A 27,627-nucleotide genomic window follows, 5' to 3' on the forward strand; every position below is an offset into this window, starting at 1 on the left:
CTTGATAGCTTTGGAAAAAAAAACTGTTTACATAAAGAATATTCATTGATCTGTTGAAAGCCATTGACACCAAATGTCAATTCTTTTTGTTCAATTTTGAGAAATAGCCCTCATACGTTGTTCCCCTCCCTCCAATAGAGTAGGGTAGCTTTGTGTGTACATTTACTAAGCTTTGTTTATATTATTTTTTTAAACTATATTATAAAAAAATAATATAAATATATACATATATATATATATATATATGTATATATATATATATATATATATATATATATATATATATATATATATATATATATATATATATATATATATATATATATATATATATATATATATATATATATATATATATGTATATATATATATATATATATATATATATATATATATATATATATATATATATATATAACATTAGCTATTTTAAAACAAACCATTGCAAAGCCGTAGACAACTTTTTTTGATGTTTAAGCTAAGCAACTTTGAAAAATGAAGAAAACTCTATATTTAAGTATGTATATATATGAGGACTGGGAACAACAAAAACCCCAAAACGTTAGCCCCCCCCAGCCCCAAATAGGAGAGCAACAAGTCAAATTTGGATTTCTTTTTCAATCTTAAAATTAAATTATATTCATTGACAAATTTCAAATTTGATTCAATAACCTCTTGTTGATCGGTTTTTATGACTTTATAAAGTTTACAACCCCCTCATTTTGAGGGGGTGTAAACTTTACAAGGTCATAAAAGCCGAGAAAACAAGAGATTATTGAATCAAATTTCAAATTCGTTGATGAATATAAATTGAGTTTAAGATTGAAAAAAAAATCCAACTTTGACTTGTTGCCCTCCTATTTGGGGCTGGGGGGAGGGCTAACGGTTTGGGGCCTTGTATTGTATTGTTATATTTTTATTTTTACATCCAATTACTCAAGAATTTATTATGAACTAATAAAAATTTAAGTTGTTTATTTTAAATACATGTACTGCATTCATCAATTATTTATTAGACGGAATAGGTAACTTTTATAAAAATGCAATAACATAATGATGTTTATTTACGTAGTTTTGATGTTATTAGACAATTATTTATTAGACGGAATAGGTAACTTTTATAAAAATGCAATAACATAATGATGTTTATTTACGTAGTTTTGATGTAACCTTTCGTCAGTTAAATTTTCCTAAAAACAATTGTGCCATCTTAAGACTTGTAATAACCTGATTAAAGATAAAATTTTGAGATGGTTTGACGCTAAAAATGATTTTCACAACAAGTACGATAATAGACCGACATGGTTGATTTAACAGGGATGGTTTTAACTGTCAAAATGATCATGAGTCTGGGGCAAATAATGATATTTTCAAGCCGTTATTGGAAAAAATCCGTCCAAACCATCTGTGGCCAAATTTAAATGGACTTTGCTTTACTTATGTTAAGGTTTAAGTTAGTTTACATTACGTAATTTTACATTACGTAATGTAAACTAATCTTATATTATTTACTTTTAATAACCATTTGATTTCACATGTAAAATGAAACGAATCTTTTTAAAAACATTTACTTGATTTAAATTTTTTTTTGCTTATTGTATATTGTTGAGTTTATTTTATATTACTAAAAAAGGTAGTTTTTTTTTAAATTTAAAAATTATTTTATTAAATGTAAAAGTAAAGTGACTCTGTGTAACATAATTTAAAAGAAGTGAATAGTTTTTACATGTGAAAGTAAGTTAAAAAAAGGTAAATATTTTTTAAATGTAAAAGTAAATTATTTTATGCTGTAACCTATTTTACATAACTTATATTTAAAATTCACTTTTACTTGTAAAATAATACATTATTTTACAAGTAAATGTAATCATACTAAGTTTGCTTTATGAAGTGTTAACACTGAAAATATTCTTGTTGAATACATTTTATTAAATCAAAAATGCTTTTGCTACTAATGTGTTCTAGAAAATCATTAATATCGACTATATAAAGTGTTGACCAAGAACTTAATCATAACGTAATAATCAGTTCTCATTTAAATACAAAGTTACTCAGGAGGTCAGGTTGTATTTTGTTGGAAAGAAAAGCATTTGACCTTTTTAAAATATTACTCCTAATCCCAAAGAACTCATAGAACTGACCTGATAAGAGTTGCTGAGATCTTTTCTGTTTATGGAGGCTCTTTTAGAACTTATTTTTATCGTTTTCTAGACTGTGCTCAAAAAAACGCATTAAAACTCGAGTTTTTTTTTTTTTTTGTATTTTTGTTTTACAAGATTTTAAGTGCGCTATACTCCTTAATCAGGAAAATAATTTTCTATTTGAAGTTATGGTTGAGAAACCAAAGCACTTTTTTTTTGATTAACAACAAAAGTCCTCGGGTTAACTAGGATACTTGGCGTTTTTTTCGAAAATCTTACATCGGGGTCTATGTTTTTAAACAGATTCTCGACGTTCGAAGTTTGGACAGATAATCGTTTAAATGAAATTTATTTTTTAACAAATAAATGTTGAACTGTTGAAACGAATATATTTGATGTTTTCGTAGGCAGATTAAGTATTTAGTCAGTCTTTAGTTAATGCAGATTGTAAACAGGTAATTGCAGAGGGATGGATGGGAGGGGTGAGGAAGGTGGCGGGGCAAGGTTGCGTATTGCGCGAGGGCGCGAGTTAAATGATTTAGTATTTAGCCAATCGTTAGTTGATATAGTAAATTGTAGACAGGTGATTTGTAAACTAAATATTACTTGCTTTTTTTAAAAATATATTTTTAACAATTTTGAAATTAAAAATTTATCAATAGTATATATATATATATATATATATATATATATATATATATATATATATATATATATACATAAATATATATATATATATATATATATATATATATATATATATATATATATATATATATATATATATATATATACAGTATCGATATATATACAGTTTGATGATTAGGGGGTTTTATAAATGCCCGTTTGTCATTTATAAAACCCCCTAAAGCGTGACGTAATTAATTAAACACCACCTTATAAACATAGTGTACAACAAACAATTTCAGACCTAAAAACTGAATACAGTTTAGATTTCAGTTTAGATTTCGTAAATACAAGTCTGCAAACAATTTGCAAACAATTTGCATAGGTTTGAGTATTAATAATAAGTGCAAAGCAGTTGCCAAAGCTTGACTAAGTTTGAAAATTTGAAAATTTGCAAGGGCCGCAGCGTAGTGATTAGAGTTCTGGCTCAATAGAGGTTCGAGATTCGATGCTGGTTTGTCCATATAAGCAATATTGGTAAAGAAAAAGGCGCGAGCTTCTTGGTTAAACACTCTTCCGCGGTGCTCTGTGAAATATTGTTAGATTTTCGAATAACTAATAAAAAAGAGAGAATCGGCATAAATTTGCTGCAAGCAAAGCTTGGCTAAAGTGCGATTATACGAACTTGCATTACGAGTCTTCATAAGTATAAACTACAAACTTTTATGAAAAAGTAAAGTATATGCTACAACTGATATTAAAGACACTATCAGCAAAATGTACATAAATTTACTGTTGGATTTTGGTTAGAGAGATTACATTTTTATTTTTTTAACAAACATAGAAAAAGTTAAAGCCATTTGACGCACTTATTCTAGATTACCCTTATGTCAAATTGTTTATTCAAATTATTGCAATTGCTTTGCACTCAGGCCAGTGTTTGCAGTATTTTATGTAGATGCGCACTTATGCCAGTGTTTGCAAATTCTTAAGGTGCACTTATGTCAGTTTACATTTTTGAAGATTCGCACTTAAGCAAGTTTGCACTTACCAGTTCGCATTTACAACAATCGCACTTTTACAGTTACGCAGTAATTTAGGCAGTCTCCCTCTAAATAGCCCTATGTTTTATGCCCGCCACCAGAGTCTTTTTAAACTTTTTATTAAACATTGAAAAATTTCAACGATTTTTATTTTATTTTTAATCTTTAATCGATATTTTTGATTTTTTTTTTAATGATGATAAAATATCTTTAGTATGTTTGCAGGCATTTTGCTTAGTAAAAACTCCATTATTCAGTACAAATAACATTGTACTGTAAGTAAATCCATCCACATTCCATTAAATCTCTCCCGTTGTGGTTATATTATTAATTCAGTCTAACAAAATATTTTTAGTTATTTTAAAAAAATTACATTGAATATAAGAAACTTTGTTTTTCATTAATTGTGTGAAAATTAAAATGTTTCAATTCATTTCATAAATAATTTATAATTTAACATACCTGCATTTTAAGACGCAAGAACACATTACATTGAAGTTTTATTATTATTATTATTTTTTTTTTAACGGTTTTTTATTTTACTTGAATAACGAGGGTATATATAACCCCTAGAAATATTGTAATTTATTATAAGAAATTTATAAGGACAAGTTTATATACTATACCAGATGTTTTAACTTAATTAAATACCTGCATTGTATTTTCGTAATCGATTCCAAAATTATTAAGCCGTTTTTCGTATACTTAACAGTTAAGAATCAATTACATCTAATTAGATACGTTTAAATTAAATAATTGTTAATTAACTTTTATTAGTAGCAATTTATAAATAATAGCTCTCAAACGTAACGATTATTTGAATAATAATACGATTTTAATTTACACTTGTAGGTAATGTCTTAAAATTAAAATTTAGTTAAGTTTCTATTTATGCCTTTAATCAAAAGGCATAAATTAAATTAACTAGCGTTTGTTTATATTTTCTCTGAATACACCACTGATCCCAAAATATAACTGATCTCAAAATATAAGTTATATTTTGAGATCAGTGGAATACACCTTGGCAAAATTTTGTTGTTGCACATGAATGACGCAAAAAGTACTTTGTTAAAAATTCGAGTAAGCAAAATCTATATTTGTTTATTGTGAGTAATAATAGTGTATCGATTTGAAAAGTAACATTACTAAATAAAAAATCAACGCGTAAATCACTAAATAAAAGGTATTCAAGTAATATATATTGATATATAAATGTTGAAATTATAACGGCGATGATAATAATTATAACAACAGCTACAATAATAATAACAATAATAATAACATTACAATTATTGTTGTTATTGTTATTGTGATTGTTATTATTATTAATATTATTTATTATTATAAGTTTTTTAAATTACGATTTTTTTTTTTAGTTTTAGTGTTAATAAAAATATTTGATCATTACAACATGTTCAGTTTTAAAGTAGGATGTATATAAAACAAATAAAATGGGTAAGTTTTGAATTAAACATTTTTTTATTGATATAAAATATAGAATATGTGAATTTAGTTGTAATGTAAATACATTACAACTAAATTCACATATTTAATATTAAACATATACAAGAAATGATGCATTAAATATATTGACAAAAAATTATTGGTTTTAGATAAAAACAATCCACAAAGGAGATTACAGACAATAAAAAAATTTCAAGAAGGATTTGTTGTATTTCGAGCAAAGGTATAAATTATTTTTTATTTATATTGTTTTTTGAAGTATATATTTTGGCAACCTGAAATTTCCTAAATTTTTGGGGAATTTAAGACTTTTTTTTCTTAAGTGATTTTTAATAGAAGTGCTTTGTTAAAGTTAGGCAACAATAATAAAAATTAGTTTACATTTGTTTGATTTGTTGAAAACATAACTATGGAGGACGTTGCAGTGTTTTTTTTCCTAAATTTTTCAGCTACATAATTCTTATATAGATGTTTCTTGTAAAAGCAATTGCATCTATAAATTAAGGTGGCCAACATTCTTCTTTTTACCCAGAAGGCTGGAGTAGAAAATCAAATGGACTTTTACCCACTCAATCCAAGGTATCTGTCACATACTTGATGATGACCTAGTAGGATATATAAAAAATGCTGATAAAAAAATAAATATATTTTTTGAATACAAAAGAGGATGTCGTAGATACCCCTCTAAGTGTATTTGCACACACAATTATATATGTATATATATATATATATATATATATATATATATATATATATATATATATATATATATATATATATATATATATATATATACACATATATACATATATATATATATATATATATATATATATATATATATATATATATATATATATATATATATATATATGTGTGTGTGTGTGTGTGAGTGTGTGTGTGTGTGTGTGTGAGAAAGAATAAGAAAGATCTTTAGCTTCATTCTGGGTTCATATGTGGAGATTTATTTTTTAATTTAACGTAAATTAATTTAAACCTAAATTTTAGGTCTAATATTTATGATAAATTTGATAAAGTTAGGTACTTGAGTAAAAATTTAAAATTGTTTAAATATCATACTGTTATATATCATTAGAAAGAGGATCAATACAGTATATTAAAGGTGAAAATTATCAAAAAAAGTTATGACAGTTACATGGATTTGATGAAAAAACTCTGGTCAAAATTAATTTTTTATTATTTTTTTTGACAGACCATAACTTTGTAAATAAAAAAGTGATCACCTAAAAATTCGTACAGATTTAGTTTTTCACTTAAATAATATATTTTTCAGTTATTTTAGACTGACTTTGAAAAATATTTAAGTTATTTTTCCTCAAAGTTACTAAATAATGCAATATTAGGAAAAGTTTTGGAAACTTTTATGTTGTTCAATACCTACTGACAAGCAGTGCAAATTTTTTGTTACTTTTGTGTACCACTTTAGGATAACCACTCATGGTAAAAGTCAAAATTATGTGTTAAAAGTTAGTTTAACACTGGCAGCATATCAAAATATAACTTTTTTTGAAAAATGTGATAAATTACATTCATTTTGCAGGAATAGCAGTCTTCTCCGTTTGAAATTTAATGCCAGCGCACAAGAAAGCGCTGGCAGGATTGTCATTTTTCAGTTAGCCTGCGCTATTTAAAAAATTAATATTTTTCTGCTATTTAATTTAAAAAAAATTGGGAAAAGAATGTTTTGAGTAAATACTAGATAAAATAATAAATAAAAATAACTGATAAAAAAAGCCATTTTTCATAAAAGTTGAACAAATGAACACAAAATTTTTGTTCTAATTTAAAACAAAATGCTTCTAATATTTTTGTTAAAGTTTTTGCAGCCATGTGGGCAAGCGCAAAAAGACTTGAGCACTAAAGTGCTGGCTAAATGGAAAAGACTGGAATAGAAAATAGTCTAAACAGTTGAAATAGTTTATGAAACTTTTTATTGTGGAAGTTCTATATATAGACAATCACCAAAAAATAATTTGATGACCTATACTCTATTTTATAACATAATTTTATTCTTTTGAGTGTGATGCTTTTTTAGTTTAAAAGCAGAACAAAAAAATAACGCAAGTTATATTAAATTGCAAGAGTTAAAATAAAAACTAAAACAATGCTGAAAGAAGAAATATATATACACATTAAACACAAGTACACTTATTTCTTTATCTCTAATTTACTTCTACTTTTAATAGATGGAGCAATTATTTGACATCTTATTTTCTCAAATGGACAAAAACTGGCTTTATTGTGCATCATTAGTCCATTTCAAATTTAATTTGTGTCTATGCATGATTTTTACATTAACATCATGGTTTTCATTACAAATCTCAAGCACGAACCCTATGTACTATTCATCATCTTAAAAGCATGCAATCTATTTACTGGGTTGAATATTTGAAGAAACTTTTTATATCAAGTTAACATTATTCAGTGAATGTGTATCATAGACTATTGCCAGAGATTCTCCTTTAAAAATATTTCTTTCAACTTGGTACAAAACTGTGCTGCTGGAGAATGTGCTTATCTCTTCATATTGTTTCTGGAGAATAAAATAATATTCATGGTTTTTAATATCATTACTTGATAAAATATGTTATCACCTTCTAACACATCTGTAAACAGTTTGTGTGGTGCAAAAATCTTATTTGTAATTGCTGCTTGTAGAGTAAAGAAGTGATGATCAGCATTTTTATTGTTATCAAGGTGGTCTATTGAGTTTAATAGATGTTTGTAATTTTTTTATTTTGACACAGCGCATTCACTGAAGTATTTTGTTTTATTGATTGTGGTTAGTTTGACCAAAGGGAGTAACTTTGTGAGAAAACAATGAACTGCTGTTTCTTTATGGCAAAGATTATTCAGTAGCATTAAATTATACAGTAGCATTCATATTTGATAGTAGCAGAAATTATACAGTAGCATTTATATTTGAATTGATCTTTTTAATGTAAGGTAACTCAATTATCTTGCCAGTAAAATCCTTAAACAACATTTTGCACAAGAAAACTATATTTCTATGCAAATTCCATAAGGATAAGAAAGGTGTGTTTTGCTTCTGATAAGTATCAAGATTGTGCTTATTTGAAAAAGTAGGTGTGACAAAGACCATTCATAGTTTACTTTCATAAGCACAAAGTTTACTTTTATTGAGTTTTTATAAACTTGGTAATGCTTGCTTGGGCTGTGACAACTGCAGTTCTGTCAGCTGATACTCTTTGTTTGCGATCTGATCGTCAAAATCTAGCTGATACCTTTGCTAGCTGATATCTTTGTATGCGATCTGATCGTCAAAATCATTCTTTTCAAACATATTTTCCAAGTAATTCTTCAAATTTATTTTACCAGCCGAGTTGGAATGTAAATGAAACATGTAGTTTCGAATATCTATTACAAACACATGTTTTCATCAAATCCATATCATATATCAAATGACCCTTTGGTAGAACAGATAAAAAATAGTGCACATCTACTTAGTGTTTTGATGATTAGAACAACTGGTTCATAATTTTCTATGACTTTCTGTTTAACAATATCTTTTGAAGGTTACTCTTTTTTAACTTCAGGTTTAGCAAGTATCCCTTTTCCATTTTTCAACTTTCAGGCTCAACACTACGTTCTTAAACTGAATATGTTTTTCAAGTTTTTTCAATTGTTTAACAATTAGAAGTTTATGAGAGTAACTGAACATTTTCTTCCTTCAAACTTATTTTAACTTTTTTTTTACATCTAAAAGTTAGTCTAAATCATTGTAGTTTATGTGCTTTTGCTCTTTTTCTGATGATATCTGTTTTGGGTCTATATCCGATGTTGATGCTACTAGGTTTGCCATACTTAAAACAAAAGTTAGTTATTGCTCCAGGTCATAATATAAATCTTAAACAATGTTTGTTTCTGTAAATAGAATAACAATAAATATAAACAAAAACAACACAAAAACAAATATAACAAGAAATGAATAATTTCATATTTCTACATCCTGCTCCATGTTTTTAAGTGTCAAAGAATATAAACATAGTTTTCAGGTTCATTTCTTAAAGTGGTCTAACGTCAAAGATTTCCCGGTTTCTGGTTGGTAGAATTTCTTGGGGACACATAATCTTGTTGAATGTTCCAATGGTTGGTCTCCTTTGACATCGGTATTCAATAAGGGTGGTATTGCTAGATGCAGTAGTTTAGTTGATAGAGGCGCTGGCATAAATGACAGTAGGTGTAGTGGTATTGTTGGTAGAGGTAGTAGTGGTTTCATTGGTGCTGATAAAGGAGGCTGAGGTTATCACACCGATGTTAAACATTGATGTTTGTACATCTCTTAAACAATGTCCAGCAAGTAATAAAAATTGCCCACTCTTCTTCTAAGATATCCTACTGATGTGGGGATGATCCATTTTTGGTGCCTTGTGCTTTGAGAAGGCTGAATGAATGTCAATCGAGTTTGGAGGATGGTGAAGTTGGTGGCTTTTGAATAATGAAATTGCAATTGATTCGTGTTGGTGGCTTTTGAATAATGAATTGACAAACTGGAGTCCTAAAACTTTCAGCATTTGTGTAGTCCTAGTTAGCATGTGTTTAAACTGTTTCCTGGGAAGACGACCAGGGGGTGCATAAAGCTGAATCACTGGAGGCCATGCTGCACTTAATTTTTTTTTTCATATTCAACAAAGTAAAGATAAATTTGAAAATATTGTCTGCAAAAAGTTTTTTTATTTATGTTTATTCTTGTTCCATTTGGCTTTTGATCATTCTATTTTCAATGATCTTTCTTAAAATCTTTTAAGAGAGTGCAGTAAATTCCTGTTAAGACAAACCTCCAAACTGCAATAGTAAAGTAGTTCTCCAAGAGACCAAAGAAAACAGTTTGACTAAACAAATGTTCAATTTATGTGAAATAAAACAATTGTTTTTGCTTTCAAATGACTATAGAAAACAGTTCAAGATAACAAAAGTTTGAGTTAACCAGTGTTTAACTTACCAGAAATTAACTGTATATGTTAATGTTAACATTTTAGAATAAAAAAATATTAATTGAAATAATGATTTTAAATGCTAATAACTTTATTTTTTATTGATGTAATTTTATATGTTTTTTTTTTTTTACCTTTGGATTTTAGTTAATTAAACAAATTGCTGTTAACCTTTTAGCATTAAAAAATATCATATGAACTTATATACATATGAACTTATTATATATATAATATAATAATATTATATACATATGAACTTTCTTATGACATTTTAAGAAAGATAATAGAATAAAACAACCAAATTGAACAAGTATAAACCAAAAAAAAGACACTATTTCAAAGTTATCTTTGCTTAAAATAGAAAAAAAAGTTTTTTTTTTGAGAAAATATTTGGGGCATGGCCTGGCCTCTAATGCCCCAGCCCCATGGACCCCCTAGTCGTCTGCCCTTAAAATTATATCCGGGCCCTTGTGTCTTGGGCCCGGATATAATTTTAACATGCAAGTTCATCAGCACTACATAAATATGAAAAATCCAGAGCTCCAGCTAGTCTGGAAGGTAGTAAAAAATCAATAGCAATACTTCACTACAAAAAAGTGGGCACCATGCCCTATTATCTATATATGGAAATCTGAATATTTGCAGATCAAAATCCTTATATTTTCTGAATGATAAAAGAATGTAGAATGATGTGTTATAATTTTTTTTATAACTACATGGCTACATGGTTTTTTCTCAGACATCAAAATAAAAAATTGCCTATTTTTATTTAAATTGATAATTACAGATACTTAATAATAATTTTTTCTGATTATTTTGTTAGATTCTTTACCCCTGAAAATAGCTAGCTCCAAATTTTTAAGTAAAAAGGTCAAATATTTTTAAAGTTATGTGATTTGAAATCTCTAAATAAACATTATGGTTCTGAGGGGACAAGAGAAGCCTAGCTGATATCTGCTAAAAGCAAAATGGTCATATATCAGGATTTTCTTGGAGCTAGAGGTTAAAATTTTTAAGTAATTCTTATTTTACCAAGTGAATAAAAATCAGCAAAATCTGAGATGTATGATGGCATGGCCTGAGTCAATTGACATGAACTACCCAAAATCCTATCTTTTTGCGCCTAAATTAACAACTTCAAACAAAATAACATAAGGTAATTATGATTTCAACCACTTTATTATGATTTCAACTAAATTTATTTGTATAATTGGAATTAATTTAGCATGAAAATGGAGCTAACATGTTCAAATTGTTGTTTGTCAGATTTTGTACAATAGTTCTTTTGTTAATTTCTTAAAATGTATATAAAATATATATATTTTAAGAAAATAACGAAAGAAATATCGCAATTTTCATATAATGTAAGTTTAACAAAGACACGATTAAGTTTTTTTTTTTTCCTTAAATTTTAGTGATGTGCCATTGGCTAATGCCGATTGTGGCTAATAATAGCTTTAATGTATTTGTTTAAGGGTATTATAATAACATTAAGGATTTAAATTACATATTTAACATGTACCTATTCATCAGAAGTGATTCGACCTACTAGCCTATGCTATTGGTAGCCAGCAACCAATTAATTGGCTTCACCATTAACCGATGGCATCGGTTGATTAATCGGCATTGGCCGATGCATCAGTATCGGCTATTGAGCCAAACCAAACTGGTGCATAGGCACACCTTATATTTACAAGTTGCATACCTAATATTAAAATATTACCTTTATATACATATATTAAACCCTATAACTAGCCTCAATCGGCCTTTGCTGATGGCACATCACTATTAAATTTAGTTAAAAAACTTTTTTTTAACTAAATTTAATAGTGATGATTTAATAGTGAAAACAAAAAAAAAGTTTTTTAATAATATATGTGAAAGATTGTTAAATGTTACATTTTTAAATTTAAAGTTTTGAATAACGATGCTTACTTGAAGCACATTTTTATTTTGAAATTGTGTAATGTAAGTTAAAACTACATGCATTTACTAAAGTTCTGGCGCTTTTTTGTTAAGTTTTTGTTTTCAAAATGAATTGTGTCATTAAGTAATTCTTATTTTGTCGCGTTGGTATGACAAGGTTCTAACTGAGACTTTTTATATTAGGAGAATTTAGAAGAAAAAAAAGTTCTATTTTTTTAATGTTAATTAAAATTATTTATATTATTGCTTTTTTATTTGTTTATACATTCTTGTTTTGGTTGACATATAAATACATATAAATAAATAAAAATAAGAATTTTATAAATATTTGTATTTAGGCATTAAAAAAAAAAAGATAAAACAATTTATTTGCTATTCTCTTAATATAAAAAAAAAAAAAAAGTTAGAATCTTTATTATTTTTGTTTTAGTAAAACAAATTGTCTGTAAATGTAATTATGGGCCATCCATAAAGCACGTCACCCTATATTTGACAATTCTATAACACGTCACCCTATATTTGACAATTCACCCTATAATTGACAATTAACCCCTTCCCTCCTGTCGCAAATGATCACATATACCTGAACCCTTCTCCCTCCTAAACTGTAATAGCAGTTTTTTCATCAAAAATATTCTGAAAAGTTTAAATGTAAATTTGTAACATTTTTAAAATTCAACCTGATGAAAATAAGGCGATATGCGTAAACGTAAGGAGTGTAAGTAAAAACTTTGATAAATCAATGATTTTCTTATTTAAACGACTCAAACAAGTATTAATAAATATGCATTAATACTGTTTTCAATTTGATAACTTTCATAAATGTTATGAAAAATCACTCAGGAAGAGTGCCACAGTTTTTTATAATTTCCTTTTGTTAATAATTTTTAATGAATGAGTTCAATACTTTTGCAATTCTTTTGTTACATAACTTCAACTCCTAATAATAGTTGATACAAAATCCATGATGTCGCTTGGCATCGTAAGTGGTGTAACGTAAGTTAAGTATATAATATCAACCCTAACAAGTGGTGTAACGTAAGTTAAATATATAGTATCAAAAAATCCAGTTTATTTTCCTTAGCCAGTCACCTCTATGCCAATTTAAAAAATATATGAAATAAAATTTTATATATTTTTTAAATTGGCATAGAATTTTTAACATCTTCTGAAAGTTTTTAATATAAACGGCTTTACTGATTCGCAAAAATCTGCCTTAAAAGTTGAAGCAATTTTTTTACCTGGTTTTCCATGTAATGTAAGTTAAGTGGCATTTTCAGTAATAAGTTCTCCCTCTTTTGACCAGACTCAAAACTTGGACTCAAAACTTTTTACCTTATTTTATTCTTTAGACTAACAGCTTTCATACAAAATAGCTAAAATTTTAATAAACAGTTTAAATAGGCAGATATTTGATAAAGTTGTTTTGCGTGTAACATAAGTTAAAAATGGAATTGCACATATATATATATACAACTCTCAGAATTAGGAAAAATGAGGTTGACAATAATTTGCTGACCTTAATCTTTTAGAGGTCGGCATCAGGTTGACAAAAAAAATTTGATACAAAGGTCTTACCAAGTTTTTTGAGGTCGACAAATTGTTGCCGACCTCAAACACTTTAAAGGGATCCCCAGGTGCCGAGACAAGTTGTGTTTATATTAAAGAAAATGTTAAAAAAAATGTTTAGGCTTAATTTTTTTGATTAAAACTAAATAATAAATGCGTAACCAATAAAATTAAAATAATCATTTTAGTCAGAGCTTGCCATCTCCATTTTTTATTAGTTCTCCAAGTCTGTATAATGTTAGCTGCAATCTGCAGACTTAATAATTTATTTCATGCGTGTTTAAATCATAACAGTTTTGGTATATGATGTCATCGTTAATTTTTTTTTAAGATATCTTTTTTTTTTTATTAAGATATATGTATTTTTTCCCCTACAAACAGCAAATCAAATATTAGTATAATTTTTACTAAATCAAAAAAAGTATTTATGATACAATTAAAAATAAAGTAATATATTGTTTTTATTATTTTTTAGCGCAACTTGTTTTTAATAACTGTCAAGATCATTTTTAAGTAATTGTATCGTTAATATGGTTGTTTAGATTTTTTTAAAAAGGCATTATTTCTTGAACATATGATTTTCGTACAAGTAATAAAAAATGCTATATTTCTTTTTTATAGAATATTTTATTTATGGTGGCTAATGTCTTCCTGTTTTGTTCAAGAGCTAAATAAAATTAAGATAAAATGTTAAATAAGATTTTTATGGTGACCTCCTACATAAAGTTGCCTTCATTATATATTCTACATCTTTTTTTTTTTTTTAAGCAATAAGATTTTTTTTTCAACATTTATGAAGCCATCAAAATGATGTTTTAATTAATAATTAATTTGTATAAACTGCAGTATATATTAGGGAGAAATTGTTATCTCTATTTAAAGTTCGCAACTAGAAAAAGTCTAGCCACTAGTGGAACTTATTAGAGAAAAGTAGTGATTGATTATATTAGATAAAGATTAGTGTACTAGTTATACTATTTTAAACAGATGTTATAACAAGTAATTAAGAGAAGAAAGTAGAAACCGTATATCCATCTTATTATTAAATGAATTTTATTTTTTAATTGCTTTCAGTTTATTTTGTTTTAGAAGCCAAAATCATTACACAATTATACATATTTTGTTATTATTAGAGTTTGCAGCCGAAGGAAATATCAAGGCAGTATGATGCGGTTTCTCATTTTATAATTAGTTTATATGGTTTAATAGATTGTTCGCTTTATGTTTAGTTTACATTTAGTTTAAATGGTTTAATGCGATTCTTCGTTTTATATTTATATTATAACTAACTTTTGTATATTTAAGTACAAGTATCCGTTTTAACTTTAATTTAGTTTGATTTATATGGTTATTAGTAAAATAATTTGTTTTATATTTAGTTTCTAATTATTTTAATTTATATAGTTCATTCAAGTCACTCCTTTTATATTCACTTTAAACTTGAATTAAAATATACGTTTTAGTAAAATTATTTACTAAAATGTGTATTTTAACTGCAAATATTCATTATATATTTAATTTATATTTTATTTAGGTTGCATTATTTATTCTTTTAATTTACATTTACTTTAATTTTATACAGTTTATTGTTTGTTCTAAGTTTTGTTTATGTTTAAATTAAGTGTTTATGGTATGGTGCAGCTGTTTGTGTTATATTTAGCACATATATATTTAAATTTAATTTAAATGATTTATTAAAAGAATTTGTTTTACATTTAATTTAATTATTAAAAGAATTTGTTTTACATTTAATTTGTTTTATACAGTTGAGTTTTTTTTAATGTTATTTGAGTGGAAATATTTCTTTTTTATGTTATTTTCTGTTTAGTTTTACTTAAATGATACAATTCAGTCTATCTCTTTACTTTAATATTAGTTTATGTTTAATTTGAACTGTTCAAGCCCATAGTAAACATTATACATGGGATGAGTAGGTTTTACAGTTTCAACCAAAACTTTCTACTTATCAGAAAGAAACAACAGAACTTTCTTGTGTGTCAAAGTAATTTAAATTAATCAATCGATAAATTAAGCAGACAAATTCAAAATCTGATTATGATGATTATGATGATTGTGGCAAGAATAACAACTATAAGTAGTTTAACTGTTTAATTTATTATTGGTGTGAGTAATTGTCATGATTTTATCAACAACTTTTGCAGAAAATGTTAAAATTATAAATAATTGCCATCGTTGTGGTAAGGATAATGTGATAAACCAACTAACATAATATTACAAAATTCCTCAATTTGTTAGACATAAAACACAACAGGCAGCATTATAAAAAAACAATAAAAACAATAATAATAAGGAAAAGTAAGCGCAGAAATACTCAAAGAAAGAGTATAAAAATATATCAGCATTGAATAAATTTGTAAACCATCTAGTATAATACCAGATTCTCATCAGGATATGGATATAACATTTACCCTTAGAAGGATTTAATACTGTGGTATGTGTCGTTTCAAATGTTCTGATATTCATTCCTAGAAACTCTCGTCGGGGTATCATTATCAAAACAAGAAGTTTTAAGAAAATCTTTATCACTTTTTAACAGCACTTGCACTGATTTTGGAATAATTATTTTTGTCATCTTTCTTTTGACTTGCTGAAACATGAACCATCAAAATTTATATACACCAGTTGCCTTTTTTTATGAAGTAGCAAATCTGAGGATTATCGATAAAAAAAAAAAAAGAGAACCCAATGTGTTTGCATTACTATAGCACCCAATAACAGCACAAATCGTCATTTTTACGTTTGATTAAAAATTTACAGTTCAATCAAAACGTGAAGTATATAATGTTTGTGCTCTTTTATATACAGTTTATACCTTGCATAATATCCAGACAGCTTACTATTAATTAGCCCAATAATTTTCATATTTTAGCAATAATTCAAGACAAGCAGTGATTTAAATTGTCAAATCATCATAGAGTGCTTTTATAGAACGTTGTGTATTTGGCATTTCTTAATTCATGTCTTATTTTTAAAGCATGTCATATTAAAACCTGTCTCTTAACATAAGTTAAAAAACTACCGAAAGAACAGTTTTCAACATTTAAAACTCAATTGTGAAAATTGACCAAATGTATTTTGCTGAATATATGCTAAAATATGTAGCTATGCTATTTCTATTTTCACCCAAATCATTGTGATTTTGTCATTTTAAAAACTTCAAAAAGATGAAAAACGTAATAAAATTTTACAAAAAAAATTCGATATAAAATATTTTACATATTTTTATATAAAAATCTTGATAAAGAATTTTACCTAAAATTGTTTAAAACAAGTTGTGACACTCAAATATCAAAACCATATATATTTTTTTATTTTTAAGTACCACAAAAATTTTTTGGAGTTTAGTAAAAAGTTATACAAATAAACATGATTTGATGATTGTGGCAGAAAAAATACTACGATATCTTAAATTAAAAATTTCAATGACATCATATACCAAAACTGTTATGAATTAAACACGCATGAAATAAATTTCAAGTCTGCAGATTGCAGCTAACATTATACAGACTCGGAGAACCAAAATAAAATGTAGACGGCGAGCTACGACTAAAATGACAATTTTAATTTTATTGGTATGTGTTTATTATTTAGTTTTATTCAAAAAAATTTAACCCAAACATTTTTTTTAAACATTTTCTTTAATATGAGCACAACTTGTCTTATATATATATATATATATATATATATATATATATATATATATATATATATATATATATATATATATATATATATATATATATATATATATATATATATATATATAAGACAAGTTGTGCTCGAGTTCGATCCCCACCATATCCCTGATAGTTCCGCCCTCGACTTGTTTCTCCGCGCAGCGGCCTTGTTCGTCAAGGTTCGTGTTTCGGAGTTATAGAGTTGAGAGAGGGTTATAACCACAATTAAGTAGCCTCCTCGTCTGTAGTGGCTTTCTGGGCCTTGGGGAGGTGAATTAACAAAAAATATATATATATATATGTATATATATATATATATATATGTATATATATATATATATATATATATATATATATATATATATATATATATATATATATATATATATATATATATATATAAAAATATATATATATATATAAAAATATATATATATTTATATATATATATATATATATTAAGGTGTCCCAAAAAACAACATTTTTGAAAAATATATGCAGAGACCCCCTTAATGTGTTCTATCTAATACAAAAACACTAGATTTAAAATTTTTTTGAATAAAAAATATTTAAGGGGTCCCTCAAGACCCTCGAATATTTAATGGGTCCCTAATACTTTCAAAAAAAAAAATATGTCAACCTGGTACTCAAATGAAGCGAAATTATATAAAAATTTCAAAAATAATAGTTCCTAGTCAAATGAGTTAGCTCTATCAGTTTGATTTTATTTTATAGAAATTTTTTTTTTCTGTAAAGAATACATCTATATGAAGTAATATTTTCAAAGAAAAAAAAATAATGAGCAGAGTTAACAAATTACGTGGACATAAAAAAAGTATCTTTAACATAGTTGACAATTATGTGACATTTCTGCCGGTGTTTTCAGAAGCTTGAGGCTATAATAAAAATTTAAACCTTTTCTATTTAAAAAGGAGAATTGGACACAGAAAATATGTCACAAATCCTAGTTATGTCAAATAAGTTAGCTCTATTTGTTTAAAACATTTTTTAAAGCAACTTTTCTGCATTAAACTCTCATTAAATTCTTTCAATTTGTTTTTATCACTTTAGCAAACTATTAAACTACTATAGCTATTTTTTGTACCAAAAATTGGTAAATACTTAATGGGATTGGAACTATCTAGATCCGTAATTATCAAGGTAACAAAAGTATAAGTGGTTTCCATTCATATATAAAAATATAATGGAAATATAAAAAAAAAACGAAGCAAAATGAGCAATGTATCCATACAACACTATAATTCCAAAGAGAAAAAATTTGCAAATTTGTGTGAGAAACATTTTTCTTGAGATAAAATTAAAAAATATAAATTAAAAAAAAAAAAATTGCAAAAATATATTATATTTAACATAAAAAAGTATCAGAAGTACTTTATAAAATCAATTTGAATTGTTTCTTTATTATATAGCTTAAAAGGTATAAAGATTAACAAAACCTTCCTTAGGCTTTTAGAAATGATCAACATTAAGAAAGAATTCGACCTAAAAATAAAACAAAATTATTGAAAACACTTATTACACATTAATTTATATGTACTCTGTTAATTTATTTAAAAACTCAAAAATGTGACTAAGGTGATAACAAATAATAAACTTACTTTGAGAGATGTTTTTTTTGTGTGTTTTTGTGAAAGTTTCAAGATTTTTTGTTGCATGTTTGGATTATAAACTCTTTTTAAACAAAGCAACGCTAAAAAGAATCAAAAAAATAGATGGGCTTTTTTGGTTTAATATAAAAATCAAATCTTTGGTTTTTATTGAATGTCCATGAATCATGCATGATTTTATAATTTCATGAAGTTCAGCATCAACAGTTGGGTCTAGAATTTCTGCTGATATCACACTATCAATATCTTCTTCTGTTTCTAGCTTATTAGCATTTACAAAATGCAATAAAATATGTACATGTGGCAACATGTACATATTTTATTGCATTAAAACTCGATGCCTAAAGATATCCTCTAAGAAAGATTTAAGTTTCATTTTAAATACCCGACAAATTAAATCAGGTCTGTCATTAGCAGTTGGGCCCAGGTTTAAATTTTGAACTATTTCTCTCCATTTTGGATTGTAGATAAAAGTAATGAATAGATCTGGTTTACCCTATTTCTTTATGACTGTCATTGCATCTTTAAAGTTTTCTTTTAGTGCTCTTAAAATACCAACTTATGAAGATATAACAACATGGCCTGGTCTTACATTAAGATCATTAGCATGCTTAATTACATGTTCATGCAATGCATCGTATTGTTCACTTCTAAGTTCCTTTTGGTTATTTCTAATAAAAGCGAGGTGCTGTCCCTCAATTTTGAAATATGCATCAATGACATATTGCTCTTACCATAAAATATAGGACTAAAAGTTTGTCTAACGGCAAGCCTATAATTATAATACTGAGACAAAGTAACATGGTTTCTAACATAAGCACCATCATCTCCCACAAACACAATAGCAACCTCCTCATTAGAAGGAAGATTGTATCGGCGTCTATCATGACCTTCAGGCAAAGACATTCTGACAACAGAAGTTGGTCTACCAAAGCTGCTTGGCGGATTTCATTCTCTACTACTGCCATGTTTTTAAATGCAAGAGCAAATGGGTTTTCTTGATTAATTAAAGTTTGCAAAAGTTGCATTAGCTCATGTATACAACCATCATTACTAGGTTGCTCCATTCTGAATGTCACTGCTGCATTAGGATCATAGTTATATAACTGACAATATGTGGGCAGAACACCTTCTGCAGGCCTTAAGTTTTCAACGCAATGTAAAATTCGCCCACAGATCCTAAAGCAGAAAGGGCCATTATTTGAGGGAGAAGCTATTTTGGCGGTTTAAAAAAATTTTGATTGACACCATGATCAACATGGCTTCCTGTCATTAAATCAGTCAACAATGGTAGATATGGAGAAAGAGGAGCTAATACAGCTTTTCCTGAATGGCAGCACAAAAAATGAGTTTCATTTAAAAACTTCACACCACAATACTGACAAATTTAATTCTTCGAGTTACTTTCTATAGCAATATTATTTCTTGCTATGTGATGCATATTATACCTATTGAGTTCCTGATTTCTTTCATTTTGATTACATTTATTTCAGCTTGCCTGGGCTGATTTCTTTCATTTCAATGATGGTTTAACTCGGTCGCCTAGGCTCATCTCTTTCATTTTGACAATGATTTATCTCAGCTTGCCTAAGCGCATCTCTTTTATTTCGGCGACGGTTCAATTTATCTCGCCTAGCCTGGTTTCTTTCATTTTGATGAAGTCTAATAATTTCCCTTCTTAAATTATCAGACACAATTAACCATCAAAGGAGTGTGTAAAAATGATGCGTGTGATGATGAGTGTGTAAATATGTATGTGTGAGTGTCTAAATATGTATGTGTGATGATGAGTGTATAAAAATGATGCGTGTGATGATGAGTGTGTAAATATAATAAAAGTTGAACTTTTAGTTTTCTTTCTTAAACTTATCTAAAATAAAGTATAAGCAAATAAAACAGAGCATGATATAATAATCTAATTATGTTCTACCTCTACTATTAGTCATTTAAATGTGATGTTTTAAAAGCAATGTGTAAAGATAACATATTTCTATAGCAAATATAGCAATAAATAATAGCAACGTGTAAAGATAACATTTCTATCAAGAACTTAAACTAAAAATATAAATAAATTGGTATAATCTTTTTAACTGAGTAATGTTATATATTTAAGGTAGTTCTTATTAATTATTGACAAAATATTATTAGTATTCAATCAAAAAAGACATTAAAAAGTAATTAAAAAAATTATAAATTTTTTACAGGTAAACTCATAAATAAAGCAAGTTGAAAAAATTATAAGGCCTGTCTCCTCAGCAAGTCCTGCTAGCATTGAACGGTGAAATGTAATCAATTACTTTGAAATGCATTTAATGCAAGATTTGCAATAATTAAGTAAATACAAAACTAATAATAGAAAACCTCTATAAACAATCATATATTTGCTTCAAGTGAAGAAACTTGAAATATTGAAACTTCTTGAACTATTTTAATTTTTTTTACATAAATAATATTCTAAAGAAAAAAGTCAATAATACAATGCAGAAAAATTAAAATGTATGTATATATATATATATATATATATATATATATATATATATATATATATATATATATATATATATATATATATATATGTAAAACATTTAAATATTATTATGGAGAATATATTCTCAATACAAAAAATCCTGAAAATTTAATGAGAGAAGTTTAATTAAAACTTATGTTATAACACTTTGTATATAACCTTTATAAAAAAAAACAATAAATTTAAGTTAAAATTATTTAATGAAGGAAAATAGAAACTTTTAAATGGTGGAGCTATTATTAAAATTGGGGTAGAGCTATTATTAAAAAATTTTTTAACAAAATTTATTTATCAATAAAAGCATAAATTGTTAACAAAAAAGAAGAGTATTTATTTTTAAAACAAATTTTTTTTTTAATTAACAAAATGTTAAATTAAATTTGAATAACAAAATTGTTAACAAAAAGGAACAGAGTAGGGGAGATGGGGGCACCTTGATCTGTGGGGCACCTTGATCTTTTTGCGCTACATCATCTATTTATAATAAATATAATTAATATAAAATTATTGTTTTTTGCAAAACAACAACGAAAATAAATAGCCGGAAGTCTATGCGGATAGCAACTTATGACGTCACGCAGATATAATAAGCTGCCCCACAGATCAAGGTGCCCCCATCTCCCCTGTATATCTTTTCAACAAAATTTACTTAAAAATTAACTGTATATAAATATTTAATGAAGTATATACCCTAACCCTATCCCTCAGGGTTAGGGTCTTTTCAATAAAATTTACTTAAAATTATAAATATTAAAAAAATTATAGATATTAAAAACTATCTTTTCAACATTTCTTTTAAACACATTCTTTCAACAATATTTTTCAACAGATTTTTTGAATACACTAACTACATACAGATTTAATTTATGTGTTTCATCATGACAGTACACCACTTTCATCATGACAGTACACACAGTAGGGACAAGATTCTTGCTCTCAACAAAGCCAAGTCACATTATAGCAAAGTACACCACTTGGCTAGCAAGATCAACACTTTTGCTGTAAACTAAGCTAAGTCACTACAATTTGAAACCATGCAAACAACATAATAACCACTTACAAACTATAAACACATGACATTATAACACATCACAAACATACTATGTTACATAGAATCAATTCATATATAAAAAATATTAACACACTCACAAACCCATATAACCTGAACACATATAAACATAATAATCAATACATAAAAATAATTAAATATATAAATTAAAAAGTATATATGAATTAGAAACATTAACAAATACAACTTTATATTTGTAATATTTGTTCAATGACATACCTCGTAATGAATGTTTATCAACTTTAATAATTAAACAATCAAAACAACCTGGTTTTTAATATTACAAAAGCAAACAAATTTTTTGTAACTTTTTAAAAGCAAGGTATTAAATGATCCTATTCTTGAATATGCAACATAGAGTTGATCATGTGAGATGCAAGGGTTTTGGAGATAAACACTTACTTTATCAAGAGTTTGATCTTTTGACCTTTGAAAAGAGCATTGTCTTCTAGAGTCATCATTGTCTTCTAATTTTTGAAAATAAAAGTTACAGATTAATATACTTTATAATAAAAATTGCAGATTAATATACTTTAAATACAATTGACAAATGACTTGAATTGCATTATTATTAAAATGCATTAATTAAATAAATTACCTGACTTTTAAAGTTACTATACTAATTTAAAAATAACATAAGATTTATCCATTACTACAGAAGATAAAAATTAAAAAGTTTTTGATCTTATTACTGATTAAGCAGATATTAACAGATTTAAGAATACCTAATATTGTGCGGTCGAAAATATAAAGAGAAATATTAAAAGGCCAAGCATGCTAAAAACTCTGTGTCAAACAGGCACAAATGGGTAGCAACAGTATTAAGTTCAGCAATAATATATTGTGATTAAAATATTGCATTCTCTAAGTTTATACAAAACAAATCAAAGTTAGACACTAATCTTATAAGTAATCATTTCTATATCTTACTACAAAAAAATTCAAAAAATACATCTCCGCCAAAATTTGTGTAATAAATTAATGGTCTTTTAACTTTTTTTTTGATTTATTAGTTATAGAATCTCTAAAAAGAAGTATATAAAATTCTTCAACCATTAACATTATTTTCTAATTTCAATAAGTAATTTTTTAAAAAAGCTAATTTTTTAACAACCTGTTGCAAGTGTTTAATTCACTTTATTACCTAATGTTGGTTTGAATTTATCTGGTTGCCATAAGTATACAAAGTATTAAAAGTTTTTAACTTTAGCTTGTCAAAGAGTAGAATATAATTTTTTGACTAAGAGGCACAATAACCCATTATTATTTGGAAATTGCAAAAACAAGTCTAAATTTCTAATATTTTTTACCTTATTATATGAGGCATAACCTTTTAAATAGAAAAATAAATTAATTTAAGAAAACCTTCTGCTGATTTAGGTTGGCACTATTATTTGCTTACTTTAATTTTTAAAATTACTTTTACCCAGACAATTTTTTTAAACAAAATTATATATTTTTTAGTATAATAAATAGTGATGTGCCATCGGCAAAGGCCGATTGAGGCTAATTATAGTTTAATGTATGTATATAAAGGTAATATCTTAATATTAGGTATGCAACTTGTATATATGTGTGCCTATGCACCAGTTTGGTTTGGCTTAATAGCCAATACTGATGCATCGGCCTATTCCGAATAATCAACCGATGCCATTGGCCAATGGTTAAGCTGATTAATTGGTTGCTGGCTACCAATAGCACAGGCTAGTAGGCTGAATCACTTTTGATGAATAGTACATGTTAAATATGTAGTTTAAATCCTTAATGTTATTATAATACTCTTAATTGAATACATTAAACCTATTATTAGCCACAATCAGCATTAGCTGATGGCACATCACTAATAATAAATGCCCTTTGTAGGTTATAGATCATCCTTCTACCCTGGTCTAGTATTATAGAAGCCAGCCCCACCTTAGGTCAAATATCAGCCTTTATATGGGCTAAAACTCAACAAAATAAATTTTGTGTTAACTCAAAACATCTATCAACTCTTTTAAAGCTAATTAAGTTCAAATTTAATATGACTCAAAAATATAATGTAGTGCAAATATAAACAAAAGTTTTTCAATAAATTTTTTAATGTTTTAAGTATTTAGGATGCATACCTGTACAAAAATCAAAAGGAGTTGAAATTATTAAAGAAGCCATTAGAAAGTTAAAGGTATTTTGTTTTTTTACATAAGTTTATTATTTTTTTAATTTAGTAAAGTTTTTTTTTATTATTATGAAACTGATAAATTTGGAGTTAACAACAAGAATGCAGGTAGCAACAAGAGTGCAGGTAGCAACAAGAGTTCAAGTGGCAACTAGAGTTTAGGTAGCAAAATTGGAATTAAATGTGAAATCTGTGATAAGTTGTATCACTATATGTGTGTTAGGACAACTAATAGAGATTTGCCAGAACCAGCTTATGATATGTCATTGGTTTTTTGCAAAGTTAATTTGCACTGATAATGTGGCTAAATGTTCAGTAGTGGTGTAGTGGTTGAGCACTCACCTCATAAGCAAGAAGTTCCAAGTTCAATTCCCACCTTGTACTCTGGTAGTACTGTGCTCAACTTGTTTCTCTGCACTGCAGCATTGTTTGTCAAGGTTCCAGTTTTGGAGTTAAAGAGTTGAGAGAGGGTTGTAGCCACAGTTAAAAGTAACCTCCTTAACCGTAGTGGCCTTCATGGCCTTGGGGAGGTGAATTAATATTTTTAAAAAAAAAGGTTGAATTTTCAATCAATTTTGATTGATAATTTTGTAAACAAAATGTGTTATTCAAACTACAAACTAATTTAACATTACTTAACATAATATTAAATAAGTACGTAAATTTTATGACACTAACTAAAGTTCTCTACAACAAACATTATTAAAATTATTTATAATTGTTAAGTAACTTTTACCATATTTTATTTGGTGCATCAGCATTTTTCATTTTGTTCCAAGTCTTAGGACTTTTTTCATTCTGTTTTTATTTTTTTTTCTTGCTCTCAGAGAAGCTACTTTTTTTAAACAATCGTTGATGTTAATGAACCCAGAAGTAACTCCATTATGTTTTTTTAAACAATCGTTGATGTTAATAAATCTCAAAATAACTCCATTATTCACTATTGACTGTTTAGCCATTATTTACTATTGACTGTTTAGAATTCAATGATAATTTCTTTTATTGCGTTTTTTTTTAAGTTTCTTTCCATGTCTTATCATGTTGTTATCTGCATGTTGATTTTAATATCTTTGATTCAAAAATATTTGTATACATAATATATTATCATGCAAAAATTTATCAAACTTGTTAGTAAAATAATTTTTTACTTCATTGATTATCATCATAATTTGTCATATTTATCTCTTGACACATTTTTTTGTTAAATTTTAAATGGATTTTAAATTCAATGTTAATCCAAATGGTAACATTAAAAACAAAAAAATAACAACAATATGTGTTAAAAGTTAAAATCATAAAATAAAGCAAAAATGAGAAAATATGTTATCTTTATCTGAAGTTATCAAGAGGTGTATTGCAAATAAAAAACAATAATGTTTCTATGCAAGTTAAATTAATAATAGAATAGTTTAACCATACCTGAAGATTTTTAATAGAATAGTTTCATTATACCTGAAGATTTTTAATAGAATAGTTTCACCATACCTGAAGATTTTTAATGGAATAGTTTCACCATACCTGAAGATTTTTAATAGAGTAGTTACACTGTGACCGGAAGATTTTGTCTCTTAAAATTAGAAGACTGTAAAAGATTAGGATTATTAAAATGAGGAGATTAAAAAAAGTTGAAACAAATAAAAATTTGAAGAAAAGTTGAAGCAGTATTAAACTTGAAGAAAAGAAATTAAAAATTGCAAAATACTCAATGAAAAAAGTCAATCTCGAAATTTCAATTCAATTTGAAATAGCACATATAATGTTAAAAATAAATTAAAGTTAAGAATATTTAGGTTTTAAAACTTTGTTAAATATCAAACATTTCTTGTTTGGTTATACGTATATGTATAACCAAACTTTCCTTGTATTGAAAAAACAGAGTGCTGTTTGTATTGCACCTCCCTGTTGTTTGAACCAATAAGGCAGTGCTGTCATATTACTGGTACATTTAAAGTTTATTTACTGTTACATATAAAGTTTATTAACTGCATGTAGTTTGAATATAGTTTGCTATAAAAATTTGTAAAAAATGAGTAAAATATGTAAAAGTATTTATAAAATAATTTTTTGAAAATGTTTCCAAAAAATTGTTTTTAAATCCATTCATAAGATCATAATAGATGATTTATAAGATAAATAAATAGTTTTTTTACAGTTTATGCAAATAATTGTGATCATTTTAGGTTTTAAAAACTTTGATTCAATAAAAAAAGGTTCTTATTGGTAAAATTAGAAATAACAATAACAAGATAATGTTGATTTGTTTTACTGCTTTTATTATATATTTTTTATAACATTTCCAAGAAACAAAATTTAAATCTATAAAATTTTTTAAACTTTAACTAATAATAACTTTGTTACAATAGAATGTGTTGTTCTTTCTTAAAAATAACATGTTCCAAATACAGTTCACAGTGTATCAGAAAATGCTCTAAGACCTTGCAACACACCCCAGATTTTTTTTTTGTTTATCATCAGAAAACTTTTCCTCATTCCAAAAATGTAAAAAATAATTCTTATAAACACACCGGGGGCCTGGGGAGAAGTTTCATATATTGTATCATATATATCATCATAATATATATCAAAAAGTTATGTTAAACAATTGTTCATAAGTAACAAAGTTAATGTCGTACTTTTTACAATCTGCTGTCAAATTATATGGTACTTTAAATGTGTTTGTAGTTGTGAGCAACAAGTATCTCTTTTAGCGCTTTATTATGTGCTCTCCAACCTTTCTCATTTGTCAAAACTGATCCAAATCCTGATAAATGAATTCAAGAGCTTGTTTGGTAACCTAACCT

The 27,627-nt window shown here is 26.4% G+C and overlaps 1 protein-coding gene across 3 annotated transcripts in view; it reads left to right on the forward strand.

Moving 5' to 3' along the window:
• Nucleotides 1–1,578: 1,578 nt before the first annotated feature.
• The window catches only part of LOC100200374 (PTB domain-containing adapter protein ced-6), a 35,012-nt gene continuing 8,963 nt past the window's right edge, over nt 1,579–27,627 (forward strand). Inside the window, exons 1-4 of one of the 3 annotated variants that reach the window (XM_065810816.1) lie at nt 1,579–1,633; nt 5,188–5,266; nt 5,425–5,498; nt 24,761–24,832. In XM_065810816.1, coding sequence (XP_065666888.1) covers nt 5,263–5,266; nt 5,425–5,498; nt 24,761–24,832 — 150 coding nt within the window. In that variant the 5' untranslated portion in view covers nt 1,579–1,633; nt 5,188–5,262. Of the gene's footprint in view, nt 1,634–4,793; nt 4,995–5,187; nt 5,267–5,424; nt 5,499–24,760; nt 24,833–27,627 lie in introns of those variants that run through there. The other 2 variants (XM_065810815.1, XM_065810814.1) reach the window with 2 other exon arrangements.

This window comes from Hydra vulgaris, chromosome 11, assembly GCF_038396675.1.
Source record: "Hydra vulgaris chromosome 11, alternate assembly HydraT2T_AEP".
NCBI classification, from domain to species: Eukaryota; Metazoa; Cnidaria; class Hydrozoa; order Anthoathecata; family Hydridae; genus Hydra; species Hydra vulgaris.